At 38.9% G+C, this 15,903-nt stretch overlaps 1 protein-coding gene across 1 annotated transcript in view; it reads right to left on the reverse strand.

The window, feature by feature from the left end:
* Muc16 (mucin 16, cell surface associated) overlaps window positions 1-15,903 on the reverse strand; it is a 203,655-nt gene that overhangs the window by 2,506 nt on the left and 185,246 nt on the right. Inside the window, exons 89-92 of the mRNA XM_063266294.1 lie at window positions 15,749-15,816; window positions 7,453-7,619; window positions 6,038-6,079; window positions 5,646-5,725 (exon numbers count right to left, since the gene is read on the reverse strand). Coding sequence (XP_063122364.1) covers window positions 5,646-5,725; window positions 6,038-6,079; window positions 7,453-7,619; window positions 15,749-15,816 — 357 coding nt within the window. The remainder of the gene's footprint in view (window positions 1-5,645; window positions 5,726-6,037; window positions 6,080-7,452; window positions 7,620-15,748; window positions 15,817-15,903) is intronic.

Raw genomic sequence — 15,903 nt, forward strand, 5'->3', positions numbered from 1 at the left:
TTTGCATTCTTCTACATGCTGACCTCCAGTTGAACCAGCACCATTTGTTGAAAATGCTATATTTCCACTGGATGGTTTTAGCTCCTTTGTAAAGATCAAGTGACCATAGGTGTGTGAGTTCATTTCTGGGTCTTCAATTCTATTCCATTGATCTACCTGCCTGTCTCTGTACCAATACCATGCAGTTTTTATCACTATTGCTCTGTAATACAGCTTGAGATCAGGGATTATGATTCCCCCAGAAGTTCATTTTATTGTTGAGAATAGCTTTGCTATCCTGGATATTTGGTTATTTCAAATGAATTTGCAAATTACTCTTTCTAACTCTATGAAGAATTGAGTTGGAATTTTGATGGGGTTTGCATTAAATCTGTAGATTGCTTTTGACAAAATGGCCATTTTTACTATATTAATCCTGCCAATCCATGAGCATGGAAGTCTTTCTATCTTCTGAGATGTTCTTCAATTTCTTTCTTCAGAAATTTTAAGTTGTTCTCATTCAGATTTTAAAGTTTCTTGGTTAGAGTCACACCAAGATATTTTATGTTATTTGTGACTACTGTGAAGGGTGTCCTTTCCCTAATTTCTTTCTCAACCTGTTTATCCTTTGAGTAGAGGTAGGCTACTTATTTGTTTGAGTTAATTTTATACCCAGCCACTTTGCTGAAGTTGTTTATCAGGCTTACTAGTTCTTTGGTGGAATTTTTATGGTCACTTAAAATACTACCATATCATCTGCAAATATGGTATTTTGATTTCTTCCTTTCCAATTCATATCCTGTTGATGACCTTTTGTTGCCTGATTGTTCTGGCTAGGACTTCGAGTACTATAGTGAATAAGTAGGGAGAGTGTTGGTAGCCTTGTCTAGTCCCTGATTTTAGTGGGATTGGTTTAAGTTTCTCTCCATTTAGTTTTGTGTTGACTACTGGTTTGCTGTATATTGCTTTCAATATGTTTAGATATGGGCCTTGAATTCTTGATCTTTCCAAAACTTTTAAAATTAAGGGGTGTTGAATTTTATTAAATGCTTTCTCAGTATGTAATGAGATGATCATGTGGTTTTTTCTTTGAATTTGTTTACATAGTAGATTATGTTGATGGATCTCTGTATATTGAAGCAACTCTTCATCCTGGGGATAAAGCCTACTTGATCATGACAGATGATAATTTTGATGTGTTCCTGGTTTCTGTTTGTGAGAATTTTATTGAGTGTTTTTGCTTTGATATTCATAAGGGAAATGGATCTGAAGTTCTCTTTCTGTGTTGGGTCTGCGTGGTTTAGATATAAGCATAATTGTGATTTCATAGAAGGGAGTCCTCTTTCTGTTTCTATTCTGTGAAATAGTTTGAACAGTATTCATATGAGGTCTTCTATGAAGGTCTGATAGAATTCTGTTCTAAATCCATCTGATTTTGGCCTTTTTTTGGTTGGGAGACTTTTAATAACTGCTTTTATGTCTTTAGGAGTTAACGGACTGTTTAAATGGTTTTAGATGGTACCTGGTGTCTATCTAAAAAATTGTCTTTTTCATCTAGGTGTTCCAGCTTTGTTGAAAATAGGCTTTTTTAGTAAGATCTGATGATTTTTTTTAATTTCCTCAGATTATGTTGTTATGTCTCCCTTTTCATTTCTGATTTTGTTAATTTGGATACACTCTTTGTACCTTCTGGTTAGTCTGGTTAAGGTTTTATCTATCTGGTTGATTTTCTCAAAGAACCAGCTACTGGTTTTGATTCTTTGTATAGTTCTTTTTGTTTCTACTTGGTTGATTTCAGCCATGATTTTGGTTATCTCCTGCTGTCTACTCCTCTTGGGTCCACTTGCTTATTTTGTTCCAGAGCTTTTAAGTGTGCTGTCAAGCTGCTAATGTATGCTCTTTCCAGGTTTTTTGCTTGTTTGTTTGTTTTTGAAGAACTCAGAGCTATGAGTTTTCCTCTGAGCACTGCTTTTCATTATATCCCATAGGTTTGGGTATGTTGTGTATTCATTTTCATTAAATTCTAAAAAGTCTTTAATTTCTTTATTTCTTCATTGACAAAGTTATTATTGAGTACATTGAGTAGATTGTTGTTCAATATGCATGTGTATGTGGGCTTTCTGTCCTTTTTGTTGTTCTTGAAATCTATAGTGATTTGATAGGATGTATGGGATTATTTCCATCTTTTTGTATCTTTTTGTTGAGGCCTGATTTGTGACCAATTATAAGGTAATTTTGGACAAGGTACCCTGAGGTGCTCAGAGGAAGGTATATTCTTATGTTTTAGGATAATATTTTTTATCTGTATCTGTTAAATACATTTGGTTTATAACTCCTGTTAGTATATCTACATCTCTGTTTAGTTTCTGTTTCTATGATTTTTTTTTTCATTGATGAGAGCACGGTGTTGAAATCAACCACTGTCACTGTGTGAGGTGCAGTATGTGATTGAGCTTTAGTAAGGTTTCTTTTATGAATGTAGGTGCCTTTGAATTTGGAGCATAGATATTCAGGATTGAGAGTTCATTTTGGTGGATTTTTCTTTTGATGAATATGAAATGTTCTCCCTTATCTTTTTTGATAACTTTTGATTGAATTTGATTTTATTTGATATTAGAATGGATACTCCATCTTGGTTCTTGAGATCATTTGCTTAGAAAATTGTTGTCCAGCCTTTTACTCTGAGGTAGTGTCTGTCTGTCACAGAGGTTTGTTTCCTGTATGCAGCAAAATTCTGGGTCCTGCTTATGTATCCAGTCTGTTAATGTATGTCTTTTTATTGGGGGAACTGAGTACATTGATATTAAGAGATATTAAGGAATAGTGTTTGTTTTTTCCTGTTATTTTTGTTGTTAGTGGTGTAATTATGTTTGTGTGGCTCTCCTCTTTTTGGTTTCTTTGCAAAGAGCTTACTTTCTTTCTTTTACTAGGGTTTAATTTTCATCCTTGTGTTGGAGTTTTCCATCTGTTATCCTTTGTAGGTCTGGATTGTGGAAAGATATTATATAAAGTTGGTTTTGTCATGGAATATCTGGGTTCATCCATCTATGTTAATTGAGAGTTTTGATGGATATAGTAGCCTAGGCTGGCATTTGTTTTCTCTTAGGGTATGTATGATATCTGCCCAGGATCTTTTGGCTTTCTTAGTCTCTGGTGAGAAGTCTGGTGTAAATCTGGTATGTTTGCCTTTATATGCTACTTGACATTTTTCCCTTACTGCTTTTAGTATTCTTTTTTTGTTTTTTGTTTTTTTTTTTTTTTTGCATTTGGTAGTTTGAATATTATGTGGTAGGAGGAATTTCTTTTCTGGTCTGATGTCTTTGGACTTTGGTAGGCTTCTTGTATGTTTATTGCCATCTCTTTCTTTAGGTTAGGGAAGTTTTCTTCTATGATTTTTGTTGAAGATATTTACTGGCCTTTTAAATTTGGAGTCTTCACTTTCTTCTATACCTATTATCCTTAGGTTTGATCTTCTCATTGTGTTCTGGATTTCCTGTATGTTTTGGGTGAGGAGCCTTTTGCGTTTTACATTATCTTTGGTGGTTGTGTCATTGTTTTATATGGTATTTTCTGCCCCTGAGATTCTCTCTTCTATCTCTTGTATTCTGTTGGTGATGCTTGCATCTAAGCCTCTTGATCTCTTTCCAGGTTTTCTATCTCCAGCTTGTCTTCCTTTGTGATTTCTCTACTCTTTTTCTTTCCAGTTTTAAATCCTGGATGGTTTTGTTCAATTCCTTCACTTGTTTGGTTGTGCTTTCCCATAATTCTTTAAGAGATTTTTGTGTTTCCTATTTAAGGGTTTCTATTTCTTTCCCTCTGTTATTCTGTATTTTTTAAGGGAGTTATTTATGTCCTTTGTGATTTCTTTATTCTTTTTCTTTCCAGTTTTAAATCCTGGATGGTTTTGTTTAATTCCTTCACTTGTTTGGTTGTGCTTTCCCATAATTCTTTAAGAGATTTTTGTGTTTCCTATTTAATGGTTTCTATTTCTTTCCCTCTGTTATCCTGTATTTTTTAAGGGAGTTATTTATGTCCTTCTTAAAGCCCTCTATCACCATCCTGAGATGTGATTTTTTTTAAGTCCTAATCTTGCCTTTTGGTGTGTTTGGATACCCAGTATTTTTTGGTGGGAGTACTGGACTCTGATGATGCCAAGTAGTCTTGGTTTATATTGCTTAAATTCCTGTGCTTGCCTCCAGCTATCAGGTTTTCTCTGGTGTTAGCTTGTCTTGCTGTCTCTGATACTGGCTTGACCCTCCTGTAAGCCTGTGATTCATCACTCCTATAGACCTGTTTTCTTTCAGCTAGATCTGGGAATAGAGAGCTGCTCCTGGGTTTGTGGGTCCTGAAGCCTCCAAGGGGGTTGCTTGGAGCAGAAGAGTTGGTATTCTCTCTGCTCTCAGGTGTTTCAGTGTTCCTGGTGACTGAATTTCAGTTCTGGGCTCAGGCAGAAACCAGAAGGGTCCTGCACCTGACTGCTCCTAGGTTCTTGTATCCAGAGGGCACTAGGCAGGTTCCTCTTGGGTCAGGAATGTGAGCAGAATTGGAGGTCTCCCCTCAGCTCTCAGGATTGTCCTCACTTCTGAGAGTCCAGCTCTCTCCCACTGGATTTGGTTACAGATTTGAACGTTCAGTTCAAGATGTGATTTTTAATCCAAATCTTGCTTTTCTGGTGTGTTGGGATATCCAGTATTTGCTGTGATGGGAGAACTGAGTTCTGATGATACTAAGTAGTCTTGATTTTTGTTGCTTAGGTTCTTGTGCTTGCCTCTCGACATCTGATTATCTCTTTTAGTTGGTCTTTTTGTCTCTGACTGGAACTTGTCCCTCCTGTGGGCCTGTGAGTTTGTGAGCCTGTGGGCCTGTGAGTCTGTGAGCCTATGATCTTAGGAGTGAGTGCACTTCTGGGAGACCAGCTCTCTCAGGGCAGGTTTTGGGTCTGAGAGTTGTGGGATAGCCACAGCTCTGGGAGTAGATGGAGGCTGGGAGGGTCCTGTACTAGGCTGCCCTTCAGTTCCTGTCCCCTGTGTACTCCTGGTGGGTTTCTCCTTGGAGAGTCAATGGAAATAAAGTTGGGTCCCACCTTTGCGTTGCTGGCTTGGGAGGGAGAGTGCTCCTGGAAGACTAGCTCTCTGCAGGCAGGTTTTGTGTTTGAGAGATGTGGAACAGCCCCAGCTCTGGGCACAGATGGAGACTAGAAGCAAATACCTAATTTTTTTAATTTATTATCCTGTCACTCAAGAGGCAGAAACTGGAATATTCTGAACTCATGATCTTGTTTAGCTACACAGTGACTTTGAATATCAGTAGCACTAAAATCAGAAAAGAAGAATTAAAGAAGCTTGCCACATACAATCTAGAAGAAAATGCTCACAAATCATATCACCAGCAAAGTACGTGTGTATGTATAGTACATAGGCAGGCACTACACACGTTTAGGACTTTATTTTATGAATGCAATGTCAGTATACAGTCCTTACAGTTAGTATTTAAACAAGCTTAGATGGCTACATTAGTACCAGGCAACATCAATTTTTGAGAACATTGTCATTCATGTAGACCATCACAGACCAAAGATGGTTTGTATGAGGCTTGCCTATTTAAAAGTTTTAAAGAACTCAGAGTTGAGAATACAGGAAACCCTTCCCCACTATTTTCTTGCTCACCAGGAAACAGCACATCAGGCATGTGATGAGTACCAGTAGTACCGCCAAGCAGATGAGAATGATAGCCCAGAAAGGAAGACCTGAGGAGATAAATACTAGAGTGAACCCTCCATTTCCACATCATTCCTTGCAATTCTTCCTGAGTCCCATACAGCTTGGTGATGGGTAGAAATCTTGTGTAGACAGTTTAGTGGTTCAATGTTATGACTCACTATCCCACTTTTCCCTGTATGGACCTCAAGCAGGACAAAAACCCTATGTCTGTCCATTCTACCTCAACAGTCTTTGCCATAGTTGGACCCCCTTTCTTCATGACCCTATGCACACAGCACTCTATGACAAGAGGAGGTGTTCCCTGTGATACTCCAGGCATGGGTCAGTCTGAACCTTACCAGAATTCTTCATCACATCATCATCTCTGTTTTGAGAATACCCTGGAAATAAATAAAATGGAGAGGGAATGTGAGTATGTCTTTCTTATATATTTTAAGATTTTCAAGACAAGGTTTCTCTGTGTAACCCTGGCTATCTTGGAATTCTCTTTGTAAACCAGGCTGACCTTGAACTCAGAAATCTATCCCCAGCTGCTTACTGAATACTGGGGTTAAAGGCATATGTCATCATGGCTGGCCAGTCTTTACTTTTTGAGTTTGGTGTAAAATCCAAGGTCTTAAATATGGAAGGTGAGTCCTATACTATTGAGATGAACCCTTAGCCATGCTTTATTCTTTGATTTTATTTGTAAATTTTTGTTTCTTTGAGACAGGGTCTCATTATATAGCCAAAGATGGCCTAAAACTCACTATTTATACAAGGCTGACCTTGCGCTCAAGAGAGATTTACCTGCCTCTGTCTCTAAAGAATTTCGACTAAAAAACATGCATCGCCATGGCTGCCTATTCTTTTTTCTTTGGAAATAAGTTTATTTCTGCTTTTTTATTGGATAGTTTTTATATTTACATTTCAAATGTTATCCCAGTCCTCCATACTCCCCCTGCTTCTAAGAGGATGCTCCTCCTCTCACCCACCTCAACACCCTGACATTCCCCTACACTGGGGAAATGAGAAGAGGGAACAAAATACTCACGGGAAGAAATACAGGGACAAAGAGTGGAGCAAAGACTGAAGGAAAGGTCATCCGTAGACTGCCCAACCTGGGGATCCATCCCATACACAGAAACCAAACCCAGTCACTATTGCTGGTGCCAAGAACTGCTTGCTGACAGGAGATTGATATGGATGTCCCCCGAGAGGCTATGCCAGAGCCTTATTGATACAGATAAGAATGTTTGGAGCTAACCATTGGACTGAGCATGGGGACCCCAATGGAGGAATTAGAGAAAGAAAGTACTGAAGGAGCTAAAGGGGTTTGCAACCCCATAGGAAGAACAACAATATCAACCAACCAGACTATTCAGAGCTCTCGGGGACCAAACCACTAACCAAAGAGTACACATGTGGGTATCCATGGCTCTAGCCACCTATGTTGCTGAGGATGGCATTGTCTGCCACCAATAGGAAAAGAAGCTCTTGGTCCTGGATATTCTTTTAAATAAAACTTTTCAGAAATATAGAGAAGTAGATAGACTAGTATAATACTATACTGTTTAAATTTAACTATATTTTATTCAAATTAAATAATATTTAAAAATAATTTCCATTTACTACCCTTACTTAATTCAGCATTTTCATTCAAATTTTAAAATAATTTAACTATCACAAATTATACCTTGAAAAAAAGAAGAAATCTAGCTAAGAACCTCTGGCTGGAAATGTCATTCTGCCTACAGTGACCAGGGTGCCTTACCATCCACAAAGACACTTTTCCTGTCCAATGTGAAGTTCAGCAGCTGGGTACCATTTTGTGTCATCCGAAGGAATTCCTCATAGATAGCAACTCTGTCCACTCGCCGAGCCAATGGTGAGAAGTTACATAGGGAATCTACCCCTGTGTGGTTGTTGTTGGAGACAGACCTGAAACGGTATAGAGGATGAAAAATGTGGTTTGCTATTTTTATCTTGATTATAGATTCCCTCTGCTAGTCTTTTTCTTGAGGAATTTTGTGGGAAAATGTCAACATTTGGCACCTGCACCTTTTGATACAGGTATTAGATATGTCATGCTGGTATTGAATACTTAAACTGTGGCAAGGCCTACATGAGTCACCAGTATTATATTGTTCCTAATAAGGCTCTGTGATCATTGTATAATGCCAAAAGATAGTAAGAGCCAGAGGTTATAGAGGAGGCCCCCAAAACAGTATTTTCCAGACAAAACTGGACCACTGCATTCAGGAATGCCAAGCTGCTGTAGTTACCTACAAAAAGCTTACCTACGCTAGATTAATCCAGGGTAAGACCTTAGAAGAAACCAAGCTGGAACCAAGGAAGCTGCTCCCAGGGCAGATTCCTTAGGAAGATTCCTCCCTAATGACTGTGTTTCATAGTTACATATGTAGGCTCTGGCAGGGCGAGGATAGGCTAGGAGGAATCCTAGCAGTCTCACTCAGTTGTGACCCCTTGGAGCTATAATTATGACCAGTCTGGGAAGAGATTTTTATGGGTTCAATATTGGCACAAATGTTATGGGGGTAACCAATTATTATGCAATTAGATTTAAGACCTGCTTGCTCTGTAAGAGGAAGCATGCCTGGTATTGAAAAACTAGCCAAGAAGCCACAGCTGTGGAGCTCATAGCCTCTAAGAGTACACCCCACTATTATTGTTTTTCTAAATGGACATAGTTAAAAACCTGCCATATAAATTAATGTATCTCCAGCCACCAAACCCAGACAATATTGTGGATGCCAAGAAGTACATGCTGACAGGAGCCTGATATAGTGATCTGCTGAGAGGTTCTGTCAGAGCATTACAAATACAGAGATGGATGCTCACAGCCAACCACTGAACTGAGAATAGGGTCCCCAATGGAGGATTTAGAGAAAAAACTGAAGTAGCTTAAGGGGCTTACAATACTATAAGAAAAACGCAATAGGAACAAACCAGATCCCCCATAGCTCACCATCCCAAGAGAACACAGGAATGGACCTATGGCTTCATCTGCATATGTAGCAGAGGATGGCCTTGTTGTGTATCAGTGGAAGGAGAAGCCCTTGGACCTGTCCTCATGTATGAGAATGTCAGGGTAGGGAGGTGGGAGGGAGTGGGAGCACACTCATAGAAGCAGAGGTGGGATGGGGGGTGGGATAGTAGGTTTCTGGAGGGGAAACCAGGAAACAGGGAATAACATCTAAAATGAAATTAAAAACATCAGATCAATTAAAAAATAAATTTATATATCTCCTCCTGGATGACTGGATTTCTCAGACCTCATCAGAGATGTTTCTTTGTGCAGAGGATGGTAGTTCACACAGACTTTCACAACTGCTCAAAGTATAGTTAGTCTCTGTAGAGAGTTTAGCTACAAATTGTACATCTATATCTCATGCATTTTCCTCAAGGCTCAGAATCCACCATGAAACAGGAAACAGAAAGATTATACAAATTAGAGACTGGAGAATACTGAACCAGAATCTTCTTGATATAACAAGACTTGCACTTATGAACTCGTAACTTTTCTGCATAAGGCCTGCACAAAGTCAAACTAGTCAATATTTCAACATGAATGGGAGGGGCTCACAAGTCTCCAGCTCAGTGAGGACAAAGTGGAAGTTGATTGCTTTTGATGAAGGGTCCACTTTTTAAGGGACCACATTCCAGTTGCTACTTCCCACATATGAATACATGTGGCACATACTAGACTTAAAGAAGAGACAATACAAAGATTGGAGGGGTAAGTGTGCGCCAGGGAGGAGTTAATAGAAAAATGATGAGTGGATATGACTTGAGAGGTGAGAGACTCTCAGGACTCAAAGGAGGGACCTTAGATGAAATGCCCTATAGTCCGGAAAGGGAACTTGTTAGAGTCTACCTCCAGTAAAGAGACAAGGCATTAAGTGGAGGGGTGGGGTTATCATCCCACAGTCAAAAACTTTAACCCAGAATTATTCCTGTCTTAAAGAACTGCAGGAACAAAAATGGAGAAGAACCTGAGGAAAAGGAGGTCCAGTGACAGGCCCAAATTGAGATCTAGTTCAGGGTGAGGCCCTAAGGCTTGACACTATTACTGTTGCTATGGTGTGCTTACACAGAAGAACCTATCATGACTGCCCTCTGAAAGGAAGAAATTGGTGACTCCTGTCGTTTAATTAGGAGACGCTGAGGAGGAGATTGACCTTATAGGGAGACCAGCAGTCTCAGCTAACTGGGCCCCCTCTCCGCAGGGATCTCTCAGACACATATACAGCAGAGGACTGCTGGGTCTGGACTCAGTCAGAAAAGATGCACCTAACCCCAGACTTGGGCCCCAGGGAGTAGAGAGGTCTGGTAGGGATGAGGCAGGGGAAGAAGGAGAGTGGGATATGGAACAGTTGGGGGTGGACTGGAAGGGGGATAATGTCTGGACTGTAAAAAGAGATAAAAGAATAAAAATAAAATTAAAAGAAGGAAATTATCAAAAAAATATATTTTAAGAAGGGAAAGCATCTCACTATGTAGTCCTGGTTATCCTGGAACTCACAATGTAGACCATGTTGGCTTCAAACTCAAAGAGATCCACTAAATTCTATGTACCAGGAACTGGGATTAAAGGTGTATGCTATTATGGTCCTGTATAAAATTCTTAAAGAATTAATTAAAATATATTTTAAATGCATCAGTGGTGGGTGTGGTGGTTTTAATAAAAATGGTCATCACAAGCTCATAGCTACAAATGTGTGGTTACCAGCAAGTAGTACTATGTGAAAGGATTGGTGGTGTGTCCTTGTGGGAGGAAGTATGTCACTATAGTTCTCAGCTAACTATCCAGCATATCTGCCTATGTGCCATCATGTTGCCTGCCATGATGATAATGGACTGAAACTCTGAAACTGTAAACAAGCCCCAGTTAATTGCTTTCTTTTACAAGAGCTGCCTTGGTCATGGTGTCTCTTCACAGCAATAGAACACTGACTAAGACACTTCCCACCACTGATCAAATTTCTATCTTTATCTGACATCATCTCTCACGTATACTTTGGATCTGATAGTTTCTGTTGTTATGTCTCCCTTTTCATTTCTGATTTTGTTAATTTGGATACTGTCTATGTGCCCTGTGGTTAGTCTGGCTAAAGGTTATCTAAGACTATTCTCAACAGTAAAAGAACTTCTTGGAGAATCACCATCCCTGACCTCAAGCTGTATTACAGTGCCACTGTAATAAAAACTGCATAGTATTGACACAGAGACAGCAGGTACATCAATGGAATAAAATTGAGGACCCAGAAATGAAACCACATAGTTACGGTCACTTGATCTTTGACAAAGGAGTTAAAACCATGCATTATTGAAAAAGACAGCATTTTCAACAAATGGTGCTAGTTCAACTAGAGTTCAGCTTGTAGAAGAATGCAAATCGACTCCATTCTTATCTTCTGTACAAAGCTCAAGTCTAAGTGGATCAAAGACCTCCACATAAAACCAGATACACAGAAACTAATTAAAGACAAAGTAAGGAAAAGCCTTGAACATAAAGACTCAGGGGAAAATTTTCTGAACAGAATACCAATGGCTTATGCTCTTAGGTCAACAATCAATAAATGGGACCTCATAAAATTCCAAAGCTTCTGTAAAGCAAAGGATGCTGTTAATAGGACAAAACTGTTACCAACAGATTGGGAAAAGATTATTATCAATCCTATATTCCCTAAGGGTCTAATATCAAATATATACATAGAACTCAAGAAGTTAAACTCCAGAGAATCAAATAACCCTATTAAAATGGGGTACAGAGATAAACAACAAATTCTCAATGGTGGAATAAATATCAATAAATATCAAATGGCTGTGATACACTTAAAAAAATGTTCAGCATCCCCAGTCACCAGGGAAATACAAATCAAAACAATCCTGAGATTCCACTTTATGCTAGACAGAATGGCTAAGATCAAAAACTCAGGTGACAGTGAGGATGTGGAGAAAGAGGAACACTCCTTCATTTTGGGTGGGATTGCAAGCAGTACAACCACTTTGCAAATCAGTCGAGGCTCCTCAGAAAATTGGACATAGTACTACCTGAGGACCCAACTATAACACTTCTGGGAATATATGCAAAAGTTCCTCCAACATATAACAAGGACACATGTACTACTGTGTTCATAGAAGCCTTATTTATAATAGCCAGAACCTTATTTATAATAGCCAGATGTCCTCGACAAAAGGGTTGGTACAAATACACATTGGAGTACGATTCAGCTGCTAAAAACAATGACTTCATGAGATTCTTAGGCAAATAGATGTAACTAGAAAATATCATCCTGAGTGAGGTAACCCAGTGACAAAAGAACACACATGGTATGCACTCACTGAGAAGTGAACATTAGCCCAAAAACTTGGAATACCCAAGATACAATTCACAGACCATATGGATCTCAAGAAGAGGGAAGAACAAAACGTGGAAGCATCTGTCCTTCTTAAAAGGCAGAACAAAATACCCGTGGGAGGAAATTCAGACACAGTGAGTGGAGCTGAGACCAAAGGAAAGGCCATCTAGAGACTGGCCCACCTGGGGATCCATCCCATATGCAGCCACCAAACCCAGTCACTATTGCTGATGCCAAGATGTGCTTGCTTACAGGAGCCTGATATGGACATCATCTGAGAGGCTCTGCCAGAGCTGTATGGATACAAATGAGGATGCTTGCAGCTAACCATCAGACTGAACATGGGGACCCCAATAGAGGAATTAGAGAAAGGGCTGGAGGACCTGGAGGGATTTGCAACTCCATAGGAAGAACAAAAATATCAATCAACCAGACTCTACCAGAGCTTCCAGGGAATAAACCACCAACCAAAGTGTACATATGTGGGGGACCCATGGCCCCATCTGTATATGTAGCAGAGGATGGCATTGTCTGGCATCAATTAGGAGCAGAAGCCCTTGTTCCTGAGAAGGATAGATTTCCCCAGTATATGGGGATGCCTGGGAGTTGAGGTGGGAGTGGGTGGGTGGGAGTGTGGGCATCCTCATAGAAGCGGGGTGGGGGGAATGGGAGAGAGGCTAACCTGGAAAGGAGATAACATTTGAAATGTAAATTTGTAAACTATACAATAAAAAATTGTAACCACACTTGGATTTCAATCCAAATAAATTAAATACAAATGTTTATCAGACCCTGCATATTAACATTTTACTTTCAAAAGCTCACAGAATGACACTGATACGCAGTAAGGGTCTAAGGGTCGAGAACTATTTAGATCATGATTAGCTGCCATTGACCAGATGTTCCTTAACCAATCTTACTAGGCCTGGTTATTTAGTCCTGTAATTCCTGCATTTGGAAGGTATAGTCAGGAGGATTCAAGATTATCTTCAATTACATAGTGAGTTTGAGACCAGCTTGTGCTATATGAAACTCTATCTCAGAAGACAAAATAAAACTGTTGTAGGTCATTTTTCTTCCCTTTTCACAGGCTGAAATTTGTAAAAAAAAATACAGCATATAATTTGATAACAGAAAAACACAGGACATGAGGAAAACTATATCTATGAACTTAGATACTTAGGTAGTTTCAGATGTATATTTGAATGCTAATCACATGTTTACAGAATGACACTAATACAAAATAAGGGTCGAGAACTATTTAGAACATGATTAGCTGGCATTGACCAGATGCTCCTGCAGATTTACAGTATCATGGGCTTCAGAATATCTCTTCAAGTAAGATTCTGAGAACTTTTTGAAAAATATTTGTATTATGTTTATTTGCATGCACATACATGCACATGTGTATGTGTGATCAAATATACTACACTGTTTATATGGAGGTCAGAGGACAACTTATAGAAAGTAGTTCTTTTCTTTCTACCACAAGAATCTTGAAGATTGAACTTATGTATCATTCTTAGTGGCAAGTGAATTTATCTACACTTTTATCAGAAATCTTATAGACCAAGAGAATCTCAGATTTTGAATGTACTTTATTCTAATCCAATGAGGAAAGAAAACTTTGGGACAAATGATAGTTTGTTTATTTGAAATAAGGGATCACAGAGTAGGCCAGGTTGGTCTTGAACCTCTGACCCTCCTGCCTCAGTCTTCTACACTTTTTAAAAAAAAGTCCTTTCTTTCTTCCTTTCTTTCTTTTATTTGGTTATTCTATTTGTTTACACTTCAAATGTTGTCTCCCTTCCCTTCCTGGTTCGCCCTCTGGAAAAAACCTTCATCCCATCCCTCCTCCCCTTTCCTTCTATGAGGGTGCTCCTCTACCCACCCATTCACTCCCACCTCACCTTTCTGCCATCCCGATCTTTCATACTTAAGAAATTCAGTAACAGATGTGGAGGCCACTGAAGATAGACTCCACCCACATAATCAGCCTTGGAGTCTACAACCTGATTTCCTTGCTAACACTAGAAAAGCATTTGTAAGTGCTAGAGCTCCTTAAAAAGGTAAAATTTATAGACAGGCAGTGGTGACACATGCCTTTAATCTCAGCATTCAGCAGACTGAGTTAGGCAGAGCTCTGTGAGTTCCAAGATAACCTGGTCTACAGAGTGAGTTGCTGGATGGCCAGGGCTACATAAGAAACATTGACTTGAAAAATCAAAATAAAACAAACAAATACAAAAATTTATTTAAAAAAAAAAGGTGGCAGTATTATGGTTTTGCTGAAGTCCTTTATGGCAAATTTACTACTCTTTGGATAAAAGAACGAATTCTGAATTCTTGAGCTTGGTAAAGCCATGGCATTCTGTTCTGCCTTAAGGATAAGAACATCATACAACACCATCTGCTTGTTTAAGAGTTCATCCAATCTGGACTGTCAGTCATCTAGGTAGGATCTGAAGAAATGCCATGGAGATAGGAATAATTATCCTTTCAATGAAGTAATGTATTTCTACTCAACAGAAGTTCCTGTTTTGATGAAACTGCTTATAGATTCATTTTCTTAGTTGTAATTTTAAAAACTGCCTTTCTCTTTCTTTGTAATCTTTAAATGCCAGGCAAATTCCTAAGCATGCTTTTCCTGTCAGTCTTAGCCTTCTTACTCTTTCTCTGAAGACTTCCCTTAAAGTTGTGGCACATACACTTTCTACACTGTTTGAAGACCTGTAAAGGCATAATGACTCAAACGCATAGATTTTTCTTTTCCTCTTCCTCCTCCTCCTGGCAGGTCTCAGGATTTTCACCTTGCTTATACTCTTCGTTTTTCTCTCACAGTCTAATAAACTACTTCTCAGGTTCCCGTTTTAGTTCTTTAAAAAGTTGTTTTATTAATGAGCCTAAGCCAACAAATTGGAACCCTAGTTCTGCTGGAGAAAAGAGTACAGAGATTTCAGACATGCCTCCATGCCTGGTTCCTTGTGGTGGTTCTTTTCTATTATCTATTTTACTATTTACTGTACTATTCATTTCTCTTATCTATTTTATGTTTAAATCCAGGTTAGTCAAGTAAAATCTAGCTTGTTTGAATATTGATAATTTTAATATATATATAACATATATGTTAATTCTACACTCTTGATTTTTTTTTTGACCCATCTACCAACTACCATACTATCTGGTAGGCTTCATAATGTGTAAGCTAATTGTACTTCCTGGTTTAGATTTTAGGCAACAGTTTCAATATCCCTTGGATTGATTTCCTAAAATAGAAACCAAGAAATTATTAAAAAATAATGAATCACTTTAATTTCTCTCCCCCAGCCCAGCTCCTGGATAACAGATTCATGAGTCTGTTATATTGGTTATACAGGTCTCTAAGCTTGCAAGGGAAGCATTTTATCTACTGAGCCATCTCCTTTTGAACCATATTGTGGCTTCTATCCTTGTCAAGGCCAGCAGAGAGAAATGTTGTCCCATGACTGTTCCCCCAGGCTGCACTTTCTTTTTTTACTGTAAAAAGATTCTGTACATTAGTAATTTCCCAGATTTGATTGCACAATTCTAATCCCAGAACTCTACACCAGAGGTGGAGGTAAGGGAACCAGTAATTCTAGGTCATATTTTGCTGCATAGTGAGGTTGAAGCCAAGAAGTCCTCAGGGTCATTTGAGGCACTTACCTGAAGGCTAAAACTTGACAGTCAGAAAAGTAACTCTTGATGGTGCTGTTTCTGAAAAGCTGATTGAGCTGAAAAACAGGACAATGTTTCCTAGGTCATATGCTCCTGGTCCATTGAGAAAGAAATTTGACAGCTACCTAGTTTACTTCCCAATC

Source organism: Rattus norvegicus, chromosome 8 (genome assembly GCF_036323735.1).
Source record: "Rattus norvegicus strain BN/NHsdMcwi chromosome 8, GRCr8, whole genome shotgun sequence".
NCBI lineage: Eukaryota > Metazoa > Chordata > Mammalia > Rodentia > Muridae > Rattus > Rattus norvegicus.